The sequence below is a fragment of the Montipora capricornis genome, chromosome 1 (genome assembly GCF_036669925.1).
Source record: "Montipora capricornis isolate CH-2021 chromosome 1, ASM3666992v2, whole genome shotgun sequence".
In the NCBI taxonomy this organism is placed as follows: Eukaryota; Metazoa; Cnidaria; class Anthozoa; order Scleractinia; family Acroporidae; genus Montipora; species Montipora capricornis.
In genome coordinates, this window is record NC_090883.1 from 19,886,524 (window position 1) to 19,911,523 (window position 25,000).

At 39.1% G+C, this 25,000-nt stretch overlaps 2 protein-coding genes across 5 annotated transcripts in view; one reads left to right on the forward strand and one right to left on the reverse strand.

Annotated features, from left to right (window-relative positions):
- LOC138022039 (condensin-2 complex subunit G2-like) overlaps positions 1-7,786 on the reverse strand; it is an 82,514-nt gene extending 74,728 nt beyond the window's left edge. For 2 of the 4 annotated variants that reach the window (XM_068869224.1, XM_068869092.1), the window contains exons 1-4: positions 7,640-7,786; positions 4,075-4,242; positions 3,009-3,135; positions 2,091-2,160 (exon numbers count right to left, since the gene is read on the reverse strand). In XM_068869224.1, coding sequence (XP_068725325.1) covers positions 2,091-2,160; positions 3,009-3,135; positions 4,075-4,242; positions 7,640-7,717 — 443 coding nt within the window. In that variant the 5' untranslated portion in view covers positions 7,718-7,786. The remainder of the gene's footprint in view (positions 1-2,090; positions 2,161-3,008; positions 3,136-4,074; positions 4,243-7,639) is intronic. The other 2 variants (XM_068869303.1, XM_068869158.1) reach the window with 1 other exon arrangement.
- Positions 7,787-7,841: 55 nt separating this feature from the next.
- The window catches only part of LOC138022284 (SWI/SNF complex subunit SMARCC2-like), a 39,212-nt gene continuing 22,053 nt past the window's right edge, over positions 7,842-25,000 (forward strand). Inside the window, exons 1-20 of the mRNA XM_068869421.1 lie at positions 7,842-8,216; positions 8,390-8,461; positions 8,988-9,038; positions 9,515-9,600; positions 9,769-9,850; positions 10,472-10,564; positions 14,827-14,896; positions 15,570-15,639; positions 17,889-17,964; positions 18,374-18,460; positions 19,158-19,188; positions 19,487-19,533; positions 19,641-19,662; positions 19,853-19,913; positions 20,064-20,117; positions 20,317-20,362; positions 20,966-20,996; positions 21,233-21,301; positions 22,725-22,783; positions 23,907-24,088. Coding sequence (XP_068725522.1) covers positions 8,106-8,216; positions 8,390-8,461; positions 8,988-9,038; positions 9,515-9,600; positions 9,769-9,850; positions 10,472-10,564; positions 14,827-14,896; positions 15,570-15,639; positions 17,889-17,964; positions 18,374-18,460; positions 19,158-19,188; positions 19,487-19,533; positions 19,641-19,662; positions 19,853-19,913; positions 20,064-20,117; positions 20,317-20,362; positions 20,966-20,996; positions 21,233-21,301; positions 22,725-22,783; positions 23,907-24,088 — 1,400 coding nt within the window. The 5' untranslated portion in view covers positions 7,842-8,105. The remainder of the gene's footprint in view (positions 8,217-8,389; positions 8,462-8,987; positions 9,039-9,514; positions 9,601-9,768; positions 9,851-10,471; positions 10,565-14,826; positions 14,897-15,569; positions 15,640-17,888; positions 17,965-18,373; positions 18,461-19,157; positions 19,189-19,486; positions 19,534-19,640; positions 19,663-19,852; positions 19,914-20,063; positions 20,118-20,316; positions 20,363-20,965; positions 20,997-21,232; positions 21,302-22,724; positions 22,784-23,906; positions 24,089-25,000) is intronic.

The window sequence follows — 25,000 nt, forward strand, 5'->3', positions numbered from 1 at the left end:
CCTTAACAAAAGAAACACGTAACCTTCCGACACTCATCCGAAAAATTGGTTTCTGCCTTGAGCGGGACTCGAACCCACATCTCCCTGATTACTAGTTGGGCATGCTACATCATCAAGGCCACTATGCACGCTGGCAACGCAGCAGATAGTATACTAAGTACATGTAAAAGCCTTTCATTGCTGTGAAATCACTGACTTTGTTCTAAGTCCCGTTTGGGGTTATTGAGGCAAGGATACACACTCACGTGAAGAAAAGTTGAGCCTTAGGGTTCCCCTCGCCGCTAAGTCACCCCATTAATCTGCTGCGTTGCCAGCGTGGTGGCCTTGATGGTGTAGTGGCTTAGCATGCCCGACTGGTAATCAGGGAGACGTGGTTTGAGTACCGCTCAAGGCAGAAACCAAATTTTTGGATGAGTGTGTCGTAAGGTAAAATGCTGTGTGTGTGCTTCTCTCTTCAGTGACTTACAGTTTCATTTAAAAACCACTTATTTCGTTTGGCAAACCAAACCAAGGCAAGATTATAACATTTGAGTCCTTACGTAAATCACACCCTTTTCGCATTTTGATTACAATTTCTTGCATTAAAAATCGATTCTTCACCCCATGAGATCTAAAATTTGACAGTCTTAACTGCTTATTTGACAAGTGCATCGGCAAATTGCACCTTGGTTTTACCAAGGGAAAAAAAAATTGCATACCTCGGTGGCATGTGACCACTACCCGTGGCAAAGACGAGGTATTGCCTCTTCCCGAGGGGTCAATATTTCTCCCAAAATTCTGGTTTCCAACTTTTACATGTTACTTTGCAAAAGGAACCTTGATCTACATTATGCAAACTGGCTTTGAATTATTAATTTTTGTCAAAAAATCTGCAATTGTATTATTCCTAGGGTTTTCCAAAAAAAATATTAGAGTTAGCCACATATTTTGGACCATACAGCTATAGGGAATCTCTTCGTAAGGGTAGAAAATAATAATCAAGAAGAATTACATGTATTTCCCTGGAACTACCTGCTTTGAACTGTAAAATACAATTGAATATCAACTGGTAATTGGCTATTTTCCATAATGATTGTGAAATTAATTCCCAGTTTTCTGGGAATTAAATTTGCAATGGAAAATAGCAATTACAGTACATGATGTACTACCTGGGGCCGGTTCCTGAAAGGTGTAATAACTCTATTTCGGGGATAAATTTGCTGGAATAAGGCACCAGTGATGTTGTGTGAAGAGGTGGAAACAGTGAGAGGTTTCTGTTATTTGGGGGATAGGGTGAATGCAAGTGGTGGCGGCAAGGCCGTGGTGACAGCAAGAACAAGAATTGGCTGGGTGAAGTTCAGGGAATGTGGAGAGTTGCTGAACTCAAAAAGGCTCTTGCTGAAGGTGAAAGGAATGGATTATCAGAGTTGTGTAAGAATGGCGATGTTATATGGGAGTGAGACATAGTGTCTGAGGGAAAATGAGATAGCAATTTTGAGAAGGACTGAGAGAGCAATGTGTTGTGCAAAACTGATGGAGAAAAAGAGGACAGAGGACCTGATGGAGATGTTGGGATTGAAGGAAACAGTGGTTCATATGGCAAAGGCAAATGGAGTGAGATGGTACGGGCATGTGTGGAGGAGGGATGATGGGCATGTTCTGAGAAAAGCGTTGGAGTTCAAAGTGATAAGGGCAAGAGGAAGCGAGGACGACCAAAGAAGACGTGGAAGGCGCAAGTGGAGATGGAGAGGAAGAGCGTTGGTTTGGAGAAAAAGGACACCATGAATTGAGTGAGATGGAGAGTGGGAGTTACATGTAGAAAGATTGCTGACAAAGTGGGGTAAATCCGGCAAACCCCCGTTTACGGGGATAAACCCGGATCAAAATTGGATTGATTGATGTAAATGCATGTGTTTTAAATGTGTCAATTAATCCAAATGAATCACCTGTTAGCAATATTAATTAACCCAATCACTCCTAGGAGTAAAATTTTACTCTGTCTAATGCCAGATGATTAGGTGATTAATTTTTTACAGGACTCATCAATGGTGGGGGAGGGGGGGGTTCAGAAGTCAATGGGTTAGTAGTCTTTAAATTAATAATTTACTCACCAAAGTTCACACAGCCGTGCAATGTTGTTTTGCAAAGCTTCAGCTCCTTTAGGTAGGAACATCAAAAGACCTAGAGTAAAAAAAAAATACAGGAGAGTCTGGGAGTGAGACTTGACAGATTTCACTCTGTCTAAAGCCAGACAATTTTACTCATCAACTGGGGTTTTGAGGTGTCAATTAAGGGTTAAGCAGTCAAAAACTATGTCCCTTCCATCAATAATTATGATGGATTTCATTAGAAGCTGGTCACCAGAGGTATACTGCCGTCTACCGTATGTTGTCAGAAATTTGCCTCTCACCGCCAGCTACTCTTCCTTGACTTTCACTCATCCCTTGCAAAAGACAAGAGTGACTGTCGCTTACATTAATAGGCCCAGGCATCTACATGTACTTCAAAATTGAAAAGTCATTGAAACCCCTGAATAATGCGAATTACATTTACAACTTACATTTGCTGATTGATTATTCTTACATTTACATGACCTTTCGTACTGTTCCAACTAAGAAATACTGTAGGCCACTCACATGAAATCTGGCTGGTCACACGGAATTGTAGGGTCAATAACAATGGGTCAATACATCTAGCTATAATTATACATCTTCAAGAGTCTTTCTCTTGGTTTAGTGGGTCAGATCTTGCACTTTGTCAGGTTTTTGAACTAAGACCTGCCTCTTGTATCACTAACATCAGCTTGCTTTTGACTTAAATTGGTTTCAATATTCATATGTGAGAATACACTAGTGTACATGTACATGTATTAATTTTTACTTTTAATTATTAAAAATGTTGTAAGATTTTCAACCTTTAAGATTACTTTCTTTCCAAGTCTTATGGAGCTACATGTATGCTTTAAATCGGTGCCAGGTAATAATTATAAGAGAAAAAAGTAAATTATAATTATATGGAGAAAAAAGTACCGTGAAGAGTGACAGCAATCTCTAAAAAAGCAAACGAAGAGCGTGCAGTTTTCTCTGATGTCGCTAAAGCAGCAAGGGCCACTGTTGTTACGCCTTCCAAGGTTGACACCAGAACTGACCATTGCTCCTAAGAATGGCAAAAAAAAAAATGATTTAAGAAAATGAGTAAAAAATAAATTATTATTATAACATAAAGTTCTGCCCTTGCTTGTACCAGAAAGGCACATACAGTGTACATGTACATTTATCTATCAGGCTATAGTAGTTTACAGGCCTTCCACAAAACATCATGAAAGATGTCAGGTCGCAAGAGACAAGTTGACTATTATTTTAAAAACCAGGGGACATAGTTTAAGAGTGGGCATACATGTACCATACCCAGCCAATGGCCAAGAGACCCTAACCACCTCACCACACTGCCTTTGCACACAAGCTATAACTGGGATCAAGATTCCATAACAATTTATAGCAAAATTAATAGCTTCATCTAACATTGACTCACCCAGTCTCATAAAATTAGTCCAGAGGGAGCAAAATTGGACTTGAATATGCAACAAGGCTCCATTTTATCCACTTTAAAAGTTAGCGGGCAAAGATCGAAGATCCCAAGAACTACTGAAAGTGGTCAAGGTTACATCTCCAGTTTGGCAGGCATGAGAATTCTTAATTATTGTTTTCAAATTGTACAAGCATGGATTTATGTTCGAAACATGAGTATAATTTGTATTGATAATTATAATACCAACCTACAAGTACATTGTATAATTGTAGCTGCCTACCATTATCAAAACAAGCATCACTTTCCAATGCTATAATGCTGACTGGTCAATATAACACTCAGGTTATCCCTCGGCATTCAATTCTTTATTAGAAAGCATCATTTTTAATTGGACTCCAGTTAACGAAAAATTGAAAAGTTGACTCAAAGTTAAATGAGCTACAGTGTAACGATAGTGGATTAATAATGGAGCTACATGTACACATGTACAATTTGGCAAATACAGTAATTCTAAGCATTAGGTTTATTTTTGGAGGTTTACAGAATGTAAATGAAAAAAAAGCATACAGCTGTTTCTTGCTCATCTTCAGAATCCACATTGTCCTGTGATGAGACTGGATTTGCTAATATCAGCCTTTGAGTCAAGTCTCGGAGTCCAGTCCATAATCTCTCATGTTCCCTCTTCGGCAAGGTTTGTAGCAACTCTCCAACATCAAAGGATTCATTTCTTGATTTCTGCAATGATTTTTCATGAAAATTTAAAGACATGGTAAATCAATGACCCGAACCACAACTCAGATAATCAGTTAACTTTATCTGATTTTCTAAGGTTAATCTTTGCGTTGAGTTACTGGCTTTTGATACACGTTACTCTAAACAGTGGTTAGGGACTTTTAGTTTTGTTTTCTCTTGACAAAATTGATTACTGTACTCGCACCTGTTCATGTGTATAATTAAAATTAGTACAGTCAGATAATAAATTTCTAAATAAATATAATCAAGGATGCGATAAAAATTAATTTTTCGTGTTCATCACCTATGTATGGAATCTTTTGGGGGCTGAGTTGATTCATTACATGAATTACAAGTAACAATGCAATGCATGTACCTGCGGTATGTATTGTATGTTTTCCATGTATGTACACTTGCAGTAGTAAATAAGTACTTTTAGTATATTAATTGGAGCGATTCTAGAATACCTGGCCACTTTTGATCGATACAAAGGTACTGCTCCTGCACTTCCACAGTCGCATAATTCTGAATACTTCGTGGGTGTAAAACTAGTGCTCCAGCAGTCACACATTCGAAAGCTAAGCAGATTTCAGGTGGTGTATAACTATAGTGCTCCCGCAGTCCCACAGTCATGCAGTTGAAAGCTAACAGGAATTCAGGGGGGTGCATAACTAGTGCTCCCGCAGTCCCGCAGTCGAGAGCTACATTGTAAGTGAAATTTAGGGGGTGTATAACTAGTGCTACCGCAGTCCCACAGTCGTAATCTAATAGGAATTCAGGGGGTGTATAACTAGTGCTCCTGCAGTCACGCAGTTGAAAGCTTTATAAGAGGAATTCAGGGGGGTGCATAACTAGTGCTCCCGCAGTCCCGCAGTTGAGAGGTAAGTAGAATTTAGGGGGTGTATAACTAGTGCTACCGCAGTCCCAGTCACAGTCATAATCTAACAGGAATTCAGGGGGTGTATAACTAGTGCTCCAGCAGTCACGCAGTTGAAAGCTAAGAGGAATTCAGGGGGGTGCATAACTAGTGCTCCCGCAGTCGAGAGATAAGTGGAATTTAGGGGGTGTATAATTAGTGCTACCGCAGTCCCACAGTCACACAGTCGTAATCTAACAGGAATTCAGGTGGTGTATAACTAGTGTTCCCGCAGTCCCGCAGTCGAGAGCTAAGTGGAATTTAGGGGGTGTATATCTAGTGCTACCGCAGTCCCACAGTCATAATCTAACAGGAATTCAGGGGGTGTATAACTAGTGCTCCCGCAGTCACGCAGTTGAAAGCTAAGAGGAATTCAGGAGAGTGCATAACTAGTGCTCCCGCAGTCCCGCAGTCGAGAGCTCAGTGGAATTTAGGGGGTGTATAACTAGTGCTACCGCAGTCCCACAGTCACACAGTCGTAATCTAACAGGAATTCAGGGGGTGTATAACTAGTGCTCCTGCAGTCACGCAGTCGAAAAGTGTAGTAAACTGAACCGTAAAATAAAAGCTAAAATTTTTAGTCGAGTGCTATATAATTATTTCACAAGATCTTGTAAAATGTGTAGTTAACCAAACCGTACAACAAAAGCCAAAATTGTAAAAGAGTGCTCAAAGTATAATCACTGAAATGAGCGCTTTGGCTTAATCAGTAAACGAGTGCTATATTCTTCACGCGATCTTGTAAAAAGTTAACCGAACTGTAGAATGCAACTTTGATGAGTGCAGGAGTACATTCGCAGCTCCACAAAAGTCTGGGGAAAACTGTATGCCAATGAGATGACCGTGTGACTGCCGGAGTAACTCTTCAACATGTACAAGTACAAGGAAGGGTTACCTTTTTGCAAACGTTGGCCGTGAAGCACTTAAATCTGAACAACAAAACTGTGCAACAAAAGCTAAAATTGTGAAAGAGTGCTCAAAGTGTAATCACTGAAATGAGCACTTTGGCTTAATCAGTAAAGCGAGTGCTATATTCTTCACGCAATCTCATAAAAAGTGTAGTTAACGAACTGTAAAATGCAACTTTGATGAGTGCAGGAGTACATTTGCAGCTCAGCAAAAGTCTGGCGAAGACTGTATGCCTATGAGATGACCGTGTGACTGCCAGAGTAACTCTTCAACATGTACAAGTACAAGGAAGGGTTACGTTTTTGCAAACGTTGGCCGTGAAGCACTTAAATCTGAACAGGCTTAACTGTTGAGTGTAATGTCTGACCTTGTAGCTCAGTCGGTAGAGCAGCAGTGATCTAACCTGAAGGTCTTGGGTTCAATTCCCGCCCTGGTCAGAGTTTTTCTCTGTCCTTGTGTGGGCCCATTTCCATCAGTAGGGCTAATGCTCACATGGTTCATATGGGGTAGAAACTTAGCAGTTCACATTACACTCTATTCAGTGAACTCTGTTTAAAATATAAGTGCTACACGGCCAATGCTTGTATAAACGTAACCTTTCCTTGTACTTGTACCTGTTCATTGCCATGACTTTAACATCTTCAGTTCCCACGGCCTGTTCCCGTCTGACCTTGTAGCTCAGTCGGTAGAGCGGCAGTGATCTAACCTGAAGGCCGTGGGTTCAATTCCCGCCCTGGTCAGAGTTTTTCTCTGTCCTTGTGTGGGCCCATTTCCATCAGTTGGGCTAACGCTCACATGGTTCATATGGGCTAGAAACTTAGCAGTTCATATTACACTCAAATCAGTTAACTCTTCAACAGTCTGGCGAAAACCATATGCAAATAAGATGACTGCGGGAGCAGCTTTTTAATCTCTAGATTTTAGTGGCAGTGTATTCTGGAATCTAGCCAATTAATTAATTGAAGATATCATTGACATCACCCCCTGTTATTAATGTGCCAACCGGAGCCTCTTCGCCTTTTGAAAAAAAGGATTTGATATTCTTTTGTTCTCAAGTTTGGCACATTTAGAGAACAAAAAGACTGTTTGTAAACAGATATCTTCCCTATAAATAATTGATCTTTCGATTATTACACTGGATGGGTTGAATCCCGAAAACGACCTCAGATTAATTAAATAAGAGGACACAACTGGCTGAGTTTACGTCGATCTCAATCCAACTCGGGATTTTTTCACACTGGATAGTAATGCTTTTCTCCTCTTCTCAAACTGCACACGAAGGGTTGGGGTATTTTGCAGAACGCCGAATAATTAGCTTTCAATCATGGTATTGCATGTCTGCAGTGATTAGGTCTAAACGCCGATTTCTAAAATTGTTAGCTTTTAGCTATTGTTTTGTATATTTATACGTACAGTTATTACATTACCGTCAAATATGCACCGATTCTATAGCGTTCGGAGCTGAGTTTGGCGTTCGGCGTTCTGCGAAAAAAAAACCTGCAGCCCACCAAATTAAATTAATGCGTCGTCAAATTTAGTATTTGTCCCTGATCCCTTAAAATGCAATCCACTCACGTGCTTTTCCATAAAGACAAGAAAGGTTGTTGGTGAATCCTGCTCAACAGATTTCAGAAATTCTTGACGTAAATTCATGGCTTAAAATTCCCAGTAAACAGGAACTCGATGGTTAAAATGGACCACAACAAATTCAGCAAAAAGCGCGCCCTTTTTTCTTGACAGATCACGTGAGTAAGAATTCTAGTTCCAGTCTCATTTTGTGTTGTATATTTCCACCCATTTACGAGCACAGGAAATGTCTTAATTTGGAAAAGCTAGGGGATACTTCCCGCTTTAAAAATAATGTTATTTTACGTTGATCTTCAAATTGGAGTGATGAAGTGGAAAAAGATAGAAAAAGAGGGAAAATAGACGCTGCACGTTTCAGTAAAGCCATTCTTCGTTTGTGTCTATTGAGGACGCTACAGTGTGCATAAATCGAGCTCATGCTTTTTCAAGAGATCTTCAAGACAAAGAAATCAAAATGGCGGCTCGCAAGAAAGATGGCGCTCCGGACTGGAAATACTATGAATCGGCTGAGACTGTGTCTCTTTTTGAGCCAGTGAAACAGTACCTTCTAAAAAACTGTAAAAAGGTAATATTTGTTCACCTAAAGCCCCTGTTTATCAGCAGTGGTCGAGTGCTGACTGCCTGTTAATTGACTCATTCGAACACATGGTAGCTGCACTGTAGCTGTCAAGATTGAAAGCGCGCCTCTGTCTCCAGGATCGATGCCCTACATTATTAGTTCTTTAATTGTTTTTGCAGTACGTGCAAATGGAACCTCCAACGAACAAGACCTTAGCTTCACTAACTGCACAATTACTACAGTTTCAAGAGGTACAGTAAGGCCATTTTACAAAGATAATAATTTCGTGGGTAATTTAATTATAAGGAAGTCAGTTAAGAATACTTCAGATTCTTTTTTGAGTACCTTGAACTGCACACAGTTTTGATTAGTGGATACACGAACTGAATGTGAAAGGAGGCCGGGATCATGGAAGGCACCATTGTTTACACGTAAAAATTAGGCTTACTTAACAAATTGAACTAAATCTATAATTTAAGAAAAATAATGATATGTTTGAACTGCACTTACTATAGCTGGACAATTTAAATAATAAGTGTCCATCGAAGTGCAGGGATCACTTCTCTCAAATTCAATTTCAGCTATATAATAATAATTAATGATTTCTCTTTCTTTTGTTGTTTACATACGTTCTTTCTGGATGAGTCAATGTGTCAACCACTGACACAAAAGAGCACCTTCAACAATGCTTTACCACTTCTTGATCAATCAAGAGAAATTATCAGGAATCAGAGTTAAAGAACAATTATTATTCAAATGCCTTCATTTTTTCTATAGGATAACTTTGGTAAGGATGTTAGCAAGCAAGCCCTTCTAACAAAACTACCGGTAAGTTAAGTATACATGTACAGTGTATATCAACAGACCGTGGCACAGTACCCTATAAATGATAATCTTAATACATGTACATGTAGCTGTAGTTATGGTAATCTGACAGATACAATCTGAGGTCACATGTCACAGGTCATTGTTTTGCCCACTAATAAACAAAAAACAACTTAAATACTTAATTTACAATATCAAGACTCTGGGAAAAGCAAGCTGCCTCCTTTTTGTGTTTAAAGTGAAATTTGGGATAGGGTTATTTCCAAATTAGTTTGAGTTATAATATTAATTTGGCCTTGTCCCAAACATAATATTAATTATTTTAAACATGGATTAGAAACTAAGAATAATATTGAACTTAAATTTACATTGAAATCATTTTGACCTGAATTGAATTTCGTACTTGAAGTCACTTAATTTATGGCAATAATAAGTATTTTGAACTGCACTGATAATTTATGTGATTGTTTGGGTTGTAGATGAAGATGTTCATGGATTTCTCCTCTGGAGGAAGTCTCTGTGTTATTCTTGCAAGTGTATTCAAGACAAAAATGGAACAAGGATGGTATGTTTCCTTGTTTTAACTTGGACAATTCTCCAAAAAGTTGAACTTGAATGTTTATGTATGGCTGAGCTTTTTATGGTGTATGTACTGTACATTTTTTGGTTTAATGACTAAAATTAATAACATTACTATAATAATTGAAATTTGGTTTAATTTTCTTATTTTTAGGAGAAGATTTGACTTCCAGTCTCCCTCACGTATGGATAGGAATGTTGAACTTTTCCTTAATATTGAGAAAGCACTCAAAGAGGTATCCTTTGTTGTTATATGTATTTTGGCGGGAAACAGTTTTATTGTTAGATGTCATGTGACCTTGAAGTAACCAATGAGAGTGTGCGCTGTTGGGGGAAAATGTTCAGCTATATAACAATGAACATCATGTACAATGTACAATTGCACAATTGCGTCTACTATGGTGTACTTATTTGGATCAATGAAGTAAGAATCAGCATGAGGGGCTGTTATCATTATGTCAAATGCGTGATGCTCTGAGTACAGTGTATGTGTTTAAAATGATGTTTGAAATGCCATCCTATAGCAAGTTAAAACCAAAAACTAATTTGCAAGTGAAAAAGTCTATGCATGAGTACCTTTTTCTTACTGTCCAGACTTTAAATGAAAAGCCTTAGAATTTTATTTTCCCAAGTATTGTATTAATGTAGAATCATAGTGTTTTCATACTGTAAGCTTTAATTTTTATGCCTTTGAAAAAAATTCTCTGTTTGTTCATGCTGAACTTATTACATGTACAATGTACTGTACATGAAGTAAAAAATCCAAATCAAAATTTCCTGCACTAAACTTTGTGTCAATTCAAACAACAAAGTAGGAAAGATTTTACATACAGCTGTAAAATGTATTTTTTCCACAGGCAAAGTTGTTGACTGTCCCACAAGTGTTTATAACGCCTGAAATTGAAGCTAAACTTGCAGCAAAGCTCAAGGATATTGTTAAGAGACACAATGTATGTACAGTATTTTGGATAATATACAATAACAAAATAATCATGCATAATAATATTGAAATGAAATAATAGTTTAATTATCTTTCTTTTCCATCTTCTTCTTCTTCTTCTTCTTCTTCTTCTTCTTCTTCTTCTTCTTCTTCTTCTTCTTCTTCTTCCTCTTCTTCTTCTTCTTCTTCTTCTTCTTCTTCTTCTTCTTTCTTCTTCTTCTTCTTCTTATTTTCTCTTCTTCTTCTTCTTCTTCTTCTTCTTCTTCTTCTTCTTCTTCTTCTTCTTCTTCTTCTTCTTCTTCTTCTTCTTCTTCTTCTTCTTCTTCTTCTTCTTCTTCTTCTTCTTCTTCTTCTTCTTCTTCTTCTTCTTCTTCTTCTTCTCCTCCTCCCTCCTCCTCCTCCTCCTTACTATTATTTTTGTTGTTGTTGTTGTTGTTATTGCCGGTGGACATAATAAATTATTCCTCCTAGTGGTCCCATTGGCAGGATATCCTTGATGGGAGAACTGAACATACAACTGAGAGATGTGATTGGCAAGTTACTGTTGAATGGCTTTCTAGTATTTCTCAGAACACCACCATTGACAAGGAAAGAGCTGTTTTTGAAAGCTACATTGGGGCGTCAGGCCATTGAAATTGAAAGTTTTGATCATGGTGGGGAGGGAGGGACCAATGGCTGTGAAGGTTTGATAAGGAAAGGTGATAAGGTTTATGTGTGATAGGAAAGATTGAAAGGCTGATAGGAGAGGGAAGAAGAAATGTAAGTGCATGGATGTGTGAGGAGAGCAAGCTGTTGTGGGAGTGTGTTTTGTCAGCAGTGGTGGGAAGAAGACTGGAGGGTATATCAAAAAGGTGGTGAAGGCTTTTTGGGACAAGAAAGGATTGAGTGTGCAGGAAGAACCCAGCGCATCCACCTGAATAATCTTTTGACTGAGAGGGAAAGGGGTGAGATTGTGAAGATGGTGAGGAATGAGATTGCATGAGATTGGCGATGATGGTGATGGTGATTGGTGAAGCTGAATGGGATGATTTGTTTAGATGAAAGAGATTTCTGAGAGAAAGGTAGATTTCTGGGTTGCTGAAGGTAGAGATAGAGAAGGAAGACATGGTGATTGTGGAGATGTTAGATTGTTTTGCTGTTGAGGGCCAGGATAGGGCTGGAGCACAGGATGGTAAGGGAAGTTGGGTAACATCAATGGAGAGGTCAAAGTGGTCATGGAGAAGTTGGTTACTTTTCTTGACAATGACAGTCTTAGAGTGGTGAGCAATGAGGAGAATGAGGTACATGTACTTCAGAAGATGAGAGCAGTCCTTGGTCGTGAGGAGTGGGTTGAGGTTCCTGGTTTGAGGGCTCAAGGCAGAAGGAATAGTTGTGGGAGGGCTGATGCATAGTCTTGTACAGTGTAACAGATGGGATGTCAGTGTTAAAGAGCAATAGGATTTTGTATACTGGGTCATATGTAGTTGCGAACAGGTTGGAGCTGGTGGGGAGGAAGAAAGGTAACTCGAGAAGAGCATCATGGAATGGTGGCAGGATTTGGAAAGGGTTGATGCCATGAGGAAGTGGACTGTGCTTGGGAGGAAAGTGATGTACACTGTATTGGTTGAATAGGAGGTGCCAGGTTGTCAAGAAGGGGACTGTACGTTGTGGTGAGTTTGTTGATGAAGAGGAAGATCCAATCTGGGACCATGGAATTTTGGTGGTTTGCAGACACGTGACTGAAGGTTTATCTCATACCCAGATCTCTTGTGGTGAGCAAAGGGTAAGAGATTAAAATGAAGATTAGACAACACCTTGTTCACAAATAATCAGTTGTACAAGGAGTTGTGGGGGCAAGGCAACAAGTTTCTGGAATGGAATTTGGTTTGTGGAGAAGAGATAAAACAGGGATGTTAGTATGTTGGATGAAGTGATGGACAGGATTGGTAATATGGAGAAGAATGAGGAAGTGAAGTTTAGAGTCATGGATGTGGCAAATGGGATGCGGAACTTCAAGATGGCAAGTTGGAAGGCTCCAGGTTCAGATGGTGTAAGGAGGTTATTTTTGAGAGGTTTAAGCCATTACATGGGTTGATTTCAGAGAGTTTGCAGGGTTGTTTGCACAGTGGGGAGGTGCTGGAGTAGATGCTAAGGGGGAGGGTGGTGTTGATATACGTGTAGAAGGATCGTGCCAAGAGAAAATTGGCTAGCAAATACACACCAATTATTGCATGTTTGCTGTTGATGTGGAAGCAACTCACTGGGGTCTCAGTGGAGTCTGGATCAGCAGAAGAGGTGTGGGAAGAGGTCGTAGGGTATTAATATCGGTTCTTGATAGACAAGGCGGTGTTAAGGAAGGCACAGGTGAAGAAAGTTGTTTCACGATGGGGGGCTAGATTATCGGAAGGCCTATGATACAATTCTCCATTCGTGGATTGCTGAAATGGTGAAAGTGGCTGACAATTTGAAGGGTCTGTGAGCTATTGGAAAACTGTGTTTATGCCAAATAGGGAAGTGTTGGGTGTTTGTTCTCGCGATGATACCTCTCACCAGGTTGTTTAAAAGGGAGAACATTGGGTACAAGCTTGGGAAGGATCAGAGGTTGATCAACCATTTGTTGTTTCTGGATGATCTGAAGCTGTAAGGAAGGGCTGGATACTTTGATTGACCAGTTGCCAGAGGTTTTTTTTTCATGGGACTTAGGGATGGAGTTTGGGCTGGACAAGTGTGCTGTGTTAGGGTTGAAGAAGAGAATGAAGGTTTGTTGTAACGGAACTGCGTTTTCGAGTGATGGATGAGATTGATGATAATGGTAGGTTTAGGGTTAGGATTAGAGGGTGCGTTGGAGGGTGCAGATATTATGCACAAGAAGATGAAGGAGAAGGTCAGGAAGGAGTATTTGGGCAGGCTGTAACTGGTGGCGAGGTTGAAGTTGTATGTTGGTTATTTATTGGGGCAATAAATGCTTGGGCTTTAGCATGATGTTGTTACATGTAGGTACATGTACAGTGCAGGGACTTTGGATTTGACTGAGGGCAATGGATTTGGAGACGAGGAAGAGATTGACACTGTTTGAGGGCATTCCACAAGAGTGAGATTGTGTATGAAGAAGCATGATGCTGAGAGGAGATTGATCAGTGTGTATGAATGTGCGAAGAAGGAGGAACTTTGTCTGTTTGGATATGTCAAGGCAAGTGACAAGTGGATGTTGTAGGTGGGATAAACAAAGAAAAAATACACAGAGTGGATGGAGAAAGGAAGGAAGGAGACATTTTTCGGAAAAGAGGTTGTATGGGAAGTTTATGAGGGATTTCAGTGAAGTGGCTGATGAGAGGTCTTGGCAGTGGCTTAGAGGTGGTATTTTGGAAAAAAGCATGGAGGAGTATGTTTTTGCTGCTCAGGAGCAGGCTTTGCTACCAAGGTTTTTTCAGACCACTGTTGAGAAGGAGGATGTTTTTCCAAAGTGCAGAGTTTGGCAAGGAAGTGGAGTACAGTAGGTTGGCGCATGGCAAGTGATTACACTGGTTTGGGGCATTATTGGAGGAGGTACAATGGGATGGGTTTGAGGGTGTACTTGCCCCAGTTGCTTGAAGGGTGGGTAGAGCTATCCACTGGATAAGTCAATTGGTTTTGCTGGTGTTTATCCGCTGGATAGTGATTTATCGGTTGGATAGGGTATCCACCTGTTGAACACCTTAGGCCTGATGATGTTTTGTATTAGGAGGTTGTGTATAAGGTGAGCTTGAGGGTGTTGGGGTATGGGATTGTGGAGATCTTGTGGGATAGGAGCATTGAGACACCACAGAAGAAGGAACATAATCATCCAGATGTTACTGTGGTGGGTCAAGCAGGCTTAGGAGTAGACTGATGTTTGCCAATTTCTTGGAGCAGTGGACTAGGAATGTGGTGATTAAAGAAGATGAGAAAATCACCAACTACAGTCCTGTGGCAAAGGAAATCAGGAAGATGCTGCATCTGATGTCTATCACAATGGTGCCAATGGTGGTTGGTTCTTTGGCTGTGGGGTCTGGTCAGTTGGAAAGATCTCAAGATTCTGAATGTGTTGGGAGGAATGCAGGCCTCCGCTGTCATTGGTGCCAGTCCCTAATCCTTGAGAAGATGATGCCTTCAGAGTACCATCTCCTTGGAGGTGGTTCTCTTTGCAGAAAGTGGGAACTTGTTATTTTTATTATTACTATTATTATTATGATCATGGTGTTATCTTTAGTTTTTATTTTAATACTGTCATTATTATTATTCAAGTTGTCTCCTCTTTTGTAAACCTTCTTTCAGGGTGCCATCACAGATGATAGATCTACTGCAACTCATGTTGTGTATGAACCTCCTCCACCTTTTCCAGAAGGTAACAAATCACTGATTGCCTATTAGTATGATTTTTGGGTGCTACTTAATAACGGCATAATTTAAACCTTTAAATTTACAATGTACTTGACTACTGTATAATGCCAAAACATTTTGCTCTGGATATTGTTGAGTGGTTGTAATCATCGATGCTATAGGGGACCTCTTTAGCAAGGAATGGCTAACAACTTGTATGTATCTCCCTTTCCTGTGTCAAGTTGATACTTTTGAATCAAAACCAGATCGTTTACTTTTACAGTGGAGCAGGAAAGGGCTTAAACATTGCTGTAACTTACAAACTATTGGCTTCTCCTTAAGAATTGTTTTTGTCCCATAACTTGGTTAATGTTTTTGCAATAGATCTATCTGCAGTAGTTACAATGTCTAGTACTGTACTGTATGATACGTGTAAGCAGAAAGCTGCATGTACATGTAAAAGCATGAACTTAAAAATTTGTGCATGACACCTTGCTGAGGAAATGTACAAATCCTTTCTCCAGACAAGGCAGAGTTTGTTTGGAGTCAGTATGGGGGATCCAACCCTTTCCATTCCTCTCATCATCATCATCATCATAAATTATTACCTTTACCACATTTTCAGGCAAGGTTGTCCAGAACATCACTTTATTTTAATGGCAATGCTTTGATTTTATTGGTCTTGAATTTTCTCTCAGAGGAATGGTTGCGGCCACTGCTGAAACAGGACAAACAGGTTCTTGTTCATTGGTGGTATTACCCTGACAGGTATGAATGAAATAGCTTGAATTTGGAAATATCATTGTTTACAACACACAGTAGGATAAATAATATTGCATGTACATTAAAATTCGTCTTATCTGACTCAGCCACACCAGCAAAATTTAGGATTTTACGGTACCTGCCACTCAAGAAATTGGTGCTGGAAAACAGGGCATGTTTCTGTTTTTAATATATTTTTGGAGAAGAGGTTCTTATTGCATGTATCTTCTTTTATTAAGTACTGTAATCATTAAGTACATGTATTATTAAAGGAGATGTCGCTCCTACAGTGCTACGTGTGTAAGTATCAGATAACAGTTCCAGGTGTAGTTTTATTGTGTTACTATTACCTCATCTATTTATGGATCTACTGATCTCCTGTTTTGACATGATAAAGTTTACACTAACCATCTATTGCCTCTAGCCATTCACTAGCTGACCATTTTAACGCTTTAAAGGGGCTAGGTCACGCAATTTTAGGCAATTTCAGCACTGATCGAATGGTCATAGAATTAACTAAAATATCAAAATAACTGTTCAAAACTATAGAAGAACTCTAACAAAACACAGTTAAGCCAAGAAGGGACATGGATGGACAAAACTGGAGAGGATTGAAATGGATTGAATTTGGGTAAATTTGAAAAACGTCGGCCCACCTTTTTTCAAATTTATATCAGTCTATATCAAAATGTCATTTACAAAGCTGGAAAATCATTCTCAGTTGTTATGTGGCCGTGATTTTGCAAATGAAAGACTCTTGCTCTGCCAATTTGACGTTTAGAGCTCATAATTAACAAAATTAAACAAAATTACCTAAAATAGCGTGACCTAGCCCCTTTAAGCTGCTTCCGAAGCGCTTGTTAGTCGAACTAACTTAACCATTAAACGCTTGTAGCAATGCGTTAGCATGACTTTGCAAACCGATAGCGGTGCCTGTAAAAGCGTTAGCATACCATTAGCTACTGTTAGCTTCCATTACCCTATGTTAGTTAGCCGTTAGTTTTGTCTGTTTAACGTTAAAACGTTAATGTACGTTTTCCCGTGTGAGGTCACACATGTATCACATTTTACTTTTATTTCAAATTAAGTTTGTATGTAAAGCAAAGCTGAGTTTGTACTGTCACCTGATACAAAACAACATGAATGTTTTAAAAGTTATTATTTAACATGTAGCATCGTCTCTGATTGTCAATGTCTGTTGATTTTATTAATTTTTTGTTGCAATTTGCATGAGACGTTCAAATAAAAAAAACAATGGAACATTAAGTGTACATTTACATAAATTGTGTGGAATGTACAGTACATTCATCACATTTTATGTGCTTTTAACCCATTGACTCCTGGGGGTTCTCCATTGACGAGTAAAATCGGCTGGCGTTAGACAGAGTAAAATACTACATGTATGGCCAGTTTAGGCTGGTTCAGGGGTGAAATGGTTTTAATGAATTATTACTTAATCGAATAATGTAACCATTTCATTGACTCCCAGGGGTTCCCCATTGACGAGTAAAATCGTCTGGCATTAGACCAATCTCGTACCCAGAGTGCTCGGGCTTCTTGGTCAGCGGGTGAGTGCCCGGAGAGACTCTGGGATAATTGACTTGAACAATATTTTTGATTGGCCGCTTGCGTAACAATGGCAGTCCGACAGGAACTTGGTAAGTAATTCGGAAGACCAAGATTTTGGAGGGACATTCAAAATCTAAAACTAGTTTCAGTGCTGTTTGATGTTTTCTACCTCAGAAATATATAAATCACAAAAATAATAAAACGACGAGGTTTGAATTGTATTATACAAAAAATTTGTCGATCGTGTTGCTTGCACGATGGCATTCTGAACGATGGAATGTACGCTGAAACTCTAAAAATACACTTACCGAAAGCGTCAGAGGTTTCATCTTCACTTGCTCTTACTGCAAGCCAATGATCATTTCTCCAGTTTCTTTGTGTGTAAGGCTAAAATTCTTGTTTCTCGAACACTTTCAACCCGCCATTTCTACTGTTTACGGTTTTCTCTATTCTGTTTCCATTTAAACTCAAGCATACGTAATAAGACCGGAACCCACATTTTCTGGGAAAATGGAGTCGATTTTCCCAGAGTCTCTCCGGGCGCTCACCCGCTGGCCAAAAAGCCAGAGGACTCTGGGTACGAGATTGGCATTAGACAGAGTAAAATACTAAATCTGGGCAGTTTAGGCCACTTTGGACATCATAGTACAGTAACCACACCCCAACCTTTCATTACCTTTTACTAGTTATGACACATGGGTTCCAGCCAATGATATTGAAGATGAGCCTCAACCTGAGCCCCAACACCAGGGACCTTGGCAGGTAAGACAGGATTCTTGAAAAGAAAGCCTACATGTACATTTATATTACAGTTATATGCTCAAAAAAGGAGTCAAGGATAATGTATAAGCCTTTTCTTAGAATATTTACAAATGTAGCTCAGTGGGTGCTTAGATGGTGCCATCTGGCAGATTCCTATTATTATGATTAGAACACATACAGTACAGTACATGAACATGAATTATCTAAGCCTTGCATTTCAATGGTGCCATCTGGCAGATTCCTATTATTATGATTAGAACACATACAGTACAGTACATGAACATGAATTATCTAAGTGCATTTCCCCTCAGTCCTGCTTTCTCACATTTACAATGAAGAACTTGATCATATTTACGTTGTTCTTTTAATAATTGGACAGAAGATCTGGACTTCTTTTCTGTAACTTTAGGTTAATGCCCGCTGGCTGACTGACCTTGATGTGTTTAATGAATGGATGAATGAGGAGGACTATGAATTAGCAGATACTGATGGAAGTGTAAGTGATTTCATTTATGCAGATGATTATCTCTGTAGCCATTTACTGTAGCTAAAACCTGTTTTTTCTTCCTTTTTTTCTTTGACATTATTATCAAAAACAGACATAATAATTATGTCTGTTAAGGTTATTATACATGTAATACTCTTTATTTTCATTTTATTTCCATTTGTTTTTACTCAAAGAAATCATCCTGAATAACATTTCGATGTGAAATTGGAGGGCCTCTTAAGACTCAGTACCCGTCTTTTCTGGTGTCCTTTGCCTTGTGCCCTTTAATTATTTTTCTCTGTATCCCAGTCTCTAATAATTTAAAATGTATTATCTGCTTATGTACATGTATAATTACACTATCTTTGTCTCTTGGCTATGCCCTGCTCTTGCTTTCACCTTGAGCATGCTGCTTCCTCGTTTATTGTCCCTTCCTCCAGCTTCGGTGCCTACGTGTACCTCTCCTTGTTTCTCCTGCTCCTTTTTCCAGCCTTTTACCTCTTCCCTCCTTCCTCCTCAATTGTGCCTTTTTCGTCCCATATCCTCCCTCTTCATTCCTGCCCCCTTCATCACCATACAGTATTTTTTCCTCCTTATTTTGTCCCTCCCTTCCCCATCACCCTCCATTCCATTTCCATTTGTTTTTAATTCATCCTACTTGATTGTAATCAAGCTTTGTTTTTTGCTGTTATATTTTTCATTTCAGGGAAATAAAAGAGAAACTTCTCCAGCTTTAGGTCAGTGCTTTGGGTCTTTTTTATTATTGCCTGACTGAATTACCATTCAAGCATGGTTCAGGTCTTTTTCACTTTCCAATCCTGGCCGGCAAATTTGATTCCAAGCCAAAGGAATACTGTACAAGTTGTTCTTTTAAAAATTTTGAGCAGCTAGAGAACATGTGTCTTCAAAATAAAGCTGTGTAGTGAAGCTACTTTGCCTGTAGTGGCAAACTGTGGCATGAAGCTTATTCTGTTCAATGAGAAATTAAATGTGCGAATAACATTAAAATACACATACATTAATTTGTGTTAACAGGAAAAACAAGAAGGAAGAGCTTAAGAACAGGAGCAAGTTCTGATGAAGTATGAAAGAATTTTATTTTAAATTCATTTTCAAGTACAGGTACAGTAAAAATCCACTTAGAATTGCCACAATATCAACAGATTTTTTTTTTTTCTTTACTTCTCAGCTACCCAGCAGCCCAGATGGAGGTAATTTCTTTCTTTAGTTTGTTTTTTCCATTAATAACAATGAGTTTTATGGGTTACATTGTCAGTTAAGAACTCTTTGATTGTAACATGAGTTAAGAGAATGCCAGTGCTTTGAAGAAAAGGAAATAAAAATTATTAAGACAATAATTATTTTATTAATATTATTTTCCCTCATTTTCGGGAAATGAAGGAAAGCTGTTAAAGAAGAGAAAGAGATCTCCTTCACCAGACCAGAAAAAGAAAAAGAAGCTGTAAGTTGTCGATTGATATTGATCATTAATATTTCGAACTACAGTAGTTTTATGAATCCATTAAATTGATGGAAACATCAAAATTATCCATCATGATGATTTACATTTTGTACATACATGTACAATGTTTCTTGCTCTTTTTGCCAACAGTGGGGCACCACCAAATCCAAAGAAGAAGACAGGAAAAGAGGAAGACAATGACAGGTAGACTGTGCACTGCAAAATCAAATGTCTTGCAGTTACAACTTGAACCATATTTATTTGCCTGCAAAAGACATGTCCATGTCGGTTGAATGTGGGACCAAGGTTTGTTATAATTATCTTAATAACAATGAAAATTGGAAAGCTTGATGTACAGTTTTAATACTGATAAATGAATAACATTAATTTGTTGTGCTTTTAGTGACGATGCAACGAAGGATCTTCCAAATCCATCTCCAATTCCCAATGTAAGGACATGGAAAATAATGCATTAGCAAAAAAGTGACATCCAGTTTTTTTTTTTTAACTCTTTTTGGACCACTTACGGTAGCCTCCAATTTGTCCACGTTAGACAGTTGCTTTGAGGAAGGTACTAAGCAAAGAAATTCACGTGCCAAAATGTAAATTGACATAAAGGGCACGAAAAGCCACTGCCTTTGCCAATTAAACTCGTTGTTTTACCGACGCTCTTGGTCTCTCAACGTCATATTGTCAAATTAAAGTTCGTTCTATGGTGTCGAACAGAACTACATTGTATTGGTTGTTTCCAGTGACTTTAAAACTCTGCCCAAGTACTATTTTGTGCAAGACACATCTTCCAGACAGGTTTATTCAAAATTCCTTTATCTGTGATACTTTTGCTGGGATAGTAGTCCGACTGCCTTTAGTTGGAAAAATGCCCTTTGAATGCGTACAGTACACAGGGTGGGTACTGTACAGTGTACATGTACATCTATAAGCTTTGTCCGTTTCACATGAAGAAGTAGTATCGTTGGTAGAGAATTAGTATGTGTTGGTTGTTTATATGTACAACACTCATGCTTATTGTTGGAATTTTTGTTTGTGTCCAGGTTGAGGAAGTCACGACTTCTACTGCTTCAGGTGAGGAAACTCGACTTGAATACACGTAAATTTTGCTTGTCACTTTCACTGGGTTAAATCTGCAGACTGGATTAAAGTAAGCGGGGTTTAGTTTATTGACAATCATTTATTTTGTTCCTTTGAGTGGACATGACGTTCAAATTACCATCAAGTCAATGCATTTAAATGTGTCATTGAGTTTGCATTGCAATGAGCTGGGTTTACACAATGTATTTTCAACGTTTGCTTCCATACAGCTTCAAAGGGAAAAGAAATTGATTTACAGCCAATGAAAGGAAACTCGTTAACAGACATCTCAGAATCAGGTAATATATGAAAGTAATAACCTCTTACTAACGGAGCGCAAGGTCCATACACAAAGACCGAGGGTCAATATCCCTGTACTGTCCCGAGCAAGTGAGGCTTGTTTATTATAAGACATCGTTTCTTTGATTGCGATCAGACACTGGATGGTGAATGTTCGTAAAATTTCTTCGTCTTCCATCATTGAACTTTGAACGGTAACGTTTTACACGTAAAACTAAATTCAACTTGCAATGATTGTACTGTTGTGATGAAAAAATCAAACTTTGTGTTTCGCTCAACTTGAATTTACCGGGATAGAGAAAAAAATACGGAAACGGACTGTTTAATTTCCCTAATAAAAACCAGCCAATCCCAGTGCTTCACTGAGCCTGAGGATTGCTTGCCATATAATAGATAGGGTTAACATGACTGTTGAAGCGGCACATTTTAGTTTATCATTAAAATTAATTTTGATAGAGTTTTTTAGTTAGAAGAGTAATTCCATGATTGCTGGAAAACGACCTTAAGCTCAGTATTTTTGGTTTCACAAAAGTCGATTGTCATCACTATTTTGCCCCTAAGGCCGCACAATTTTTGTAAAGTTGTCAAAATCGGCAGTCCTGTACCCCATAGGAAGAAAAAAGGAAGAAATGGGGAATTGCACAGCAGTCTGTGACGTAATCTCATGGATAGAGCCATGCTTTTCACCACTTCGGCCTTAGGACAAACGACATCTGATCTTCTTACGTTTTACTGGACATTAAACGTATTATTTGCTGTAAGTGAGAGATTATACCGGCAAGGAAACTGATGTCCGTATGTCGACTTTCAAAAGTAATTTTCTGCAGGGTATGAAGTTCGCCTTTCAACAAACATGGACGGAACGTTAGGCCCGTTTTAAACGTCGCATTTTACATGTGCCGAATCTAATGCAAATGAGAAAAATCTGTTGTTTTCGCTCATTTGCATTAGATTCGGCACATGTGAAATGCGACGTTTGAAGCGGGCCTTAGAGAAAGAAACCAATAAACAAAGTGAAACGCAATCAACCAATCGTAACGTTTAATTTGACTTATTGACCCATCCTGCGTCATTGATCATCAGTGGCAGTGAAAGACGATATACATGTAGTTGACTGGAATTTTACTAAATTTAGAACCTTCTATAAGGCGGCATGGTTCGTGGGTTATAGAAGCCTTCCTTTAAACGGATCTTTGAGCCAAATTTCCGCGTGAAAAGTGGATTTCAGTTTTTCTGTGTTGTCGCACACTGTTGCCAAGTGCTGTGTTGCCAGTTATCAAACGACCGTCTTACAGTTTATCTACTCCAATTTTTTTCTTCTGCTGTTGGAAAGATGTTCGTTCATTGATTAATTGATTTAAAGTGATCGATGTATTCACTGATTTCATTGTTTGTTTATTTCTTTTTGTTTAAACTTTTTAGGGAAACCAGAGGAAGGTGATGGAGATGAGGGAGAATCAGGAAGCCAAATGGATACACAAGTAAATGTCCACTATTCCCCATCTCACTACAATCGTCTCATCATTTATTCTCGGAACTCCACACAATAGTACATTTAACAAATCGAAAGTGGTTCAGCGTTGTCTTATCGACAATGATATTCGTCATCACAGTGGTCAAAATGTTGTGGACATATTCAACTCTAAAGAAAGTTTTTATTTCAGAGCGTAGGCAAAATCATGCCACAAATAACGAGCAAGCGTTGTCTATAACTTTCTCGCAATATAATTAGTTTATTTCCCAAAATGTGCGTTCCTGATTGGCTATTACATTGCGTGACAAATTGACGCGAGGTTGATACGTACAGCGTTGTCTAGACCGGATCTAGCATGAAATGGAGGCTATTGCGGGCAAATCTTTTCAAATGCAAATTAATTTGCCCGCATTATCCTCCATTTCATGCTATATCCAGTCCAACCGTTGCCTGCGAACGCAGACGAATTTCCAGCGCTCGCCGGAAATACGTCTGCGTTTGCAGGCTAGTAATAAGGAAAGTATCGTTTAATTTTTAGGATGGGGAGAATGGGACTCCCATACTAAGCATATGGCATGGCATTTTTACAGACCGGTATATTTTTAGACTACCTCTTCCGGAAAAAAAAGCAGAGGCAGTTCTGGTTATGGGGCGCTATGACGTCAAGGTATTTGCTTGTGATTGGTCATCGGGCTCCTGCGGGAGTCTCATTCGCGGGCAATTCAAACTAAAATAAGTTGGTCTGTGAAAAAGCTGTGCCAGGAATATACATGCATGGCTCTTGTTCGCTCCTAGTCATGGGCTGCTGGTTTCCGGGAATAAACTTGGTACAAGTCGGGTGGATGTTAACAGGGAAAATTGGAAGCTCGCGTCCCCTGGTTTTGATCTTTTCAAACTGGATCAGTTCAAGGCGTTGTGAAGATGAGAGCGGCAAAGATATGGAGCAAAATGTAAAACGCACGTATGGAGCGTTCATTTAATCTATTGTTTCCTATCGTTTTCGTTTCCCTTGTCACTCCACCTTAAGGTTATGAGCTTGGTACCTATATCTGTTGGGTGGTATAAATTTACGTACGGTATAATCATAACTTGAAACTATCACACGTTTATTGTAATTTTTCTCTCACAAGGAACAGGCGGAAGAAAGCACTGAGCAATCGGCTCCCACTTCGCCTTCATCCAGTCAACAGAAGGATGGAATATTCAAAGAACCACTCAGCATACCAGACGCAGAACCACATGACGATAACTTGACAGAACAGACTCATCACATCATCATCCCAAGTTATGCTTCGTGGTTTGACTACAACAGGTGCTTGCTTACTAGTGTAATTTTGCCATTAAAATAGCCATTTCCAAAAGCCTAGGTGCAACTGGTACGATTGTGACATTGTGAAATTGTTTGGATAGACGGTAAATACATGTACGTTATTTACCGGAAGGGAGGTCCGTACGGGGAGAAAACCGTGCCCGAGACCAAGGGCTGAGAACCCTGCTCAAGATCAATGGTAGGGTTTTTTCTCCCATACGGACTGACCAAGACCGGTAAGTGACTCATTTATAGTTTTTTGTGCGTTTGATAGCTGTCGTTTTTTTAAAGCCGTCGTTTCATTGGAAGTTTCAACGTCTGGATTTCACTTTCACTGAGTACACTTTCGTCTGAATCCAGTTGTTTAGGAGTAACTGTTGCCTTTGTTTGCAAACTTTCACAACAATTTCAATTTCCGGATCTTAAAAGGGTGAACCGGTTGCGAGCACCCCATTAGCCAATCAAATTCGAGGATTTAGAATGCCGGCCCGCTGAGTTGCTTCAATTTTTTCGTGTTCTATTGGCGAAAAACCGTTTTCGGTTGGTTTGGTTCGTCAACTTTTCAACCAACAACAAACTACAGCTGTAGCTTGAAACGGTTGAAAAAGCGTGGGTAGCGACCGCTGTCGTTTACGGTCGGCCGGGGGCTCCAGTAATGTTGTTTTTCCTCAACTTGTCAACGCTTAGCAGTCTGTGATGACTATTCCCAGAAGCTACCGCGTTCAACCGAAAACAGTTGTACAACTTCTGAAATGCACTCACTCAGGTCACCGTTGATTGAACGGACATGGACCAAAGAAACGTTGGCTTCTGGTTATCTTTGTGCTTTAGTTATATTATTATTATTATTATTATTATTATTATTATTATTACGAAAGTTATTTGTTTGTTTGTTTGTTTATTTATTTTTGCATA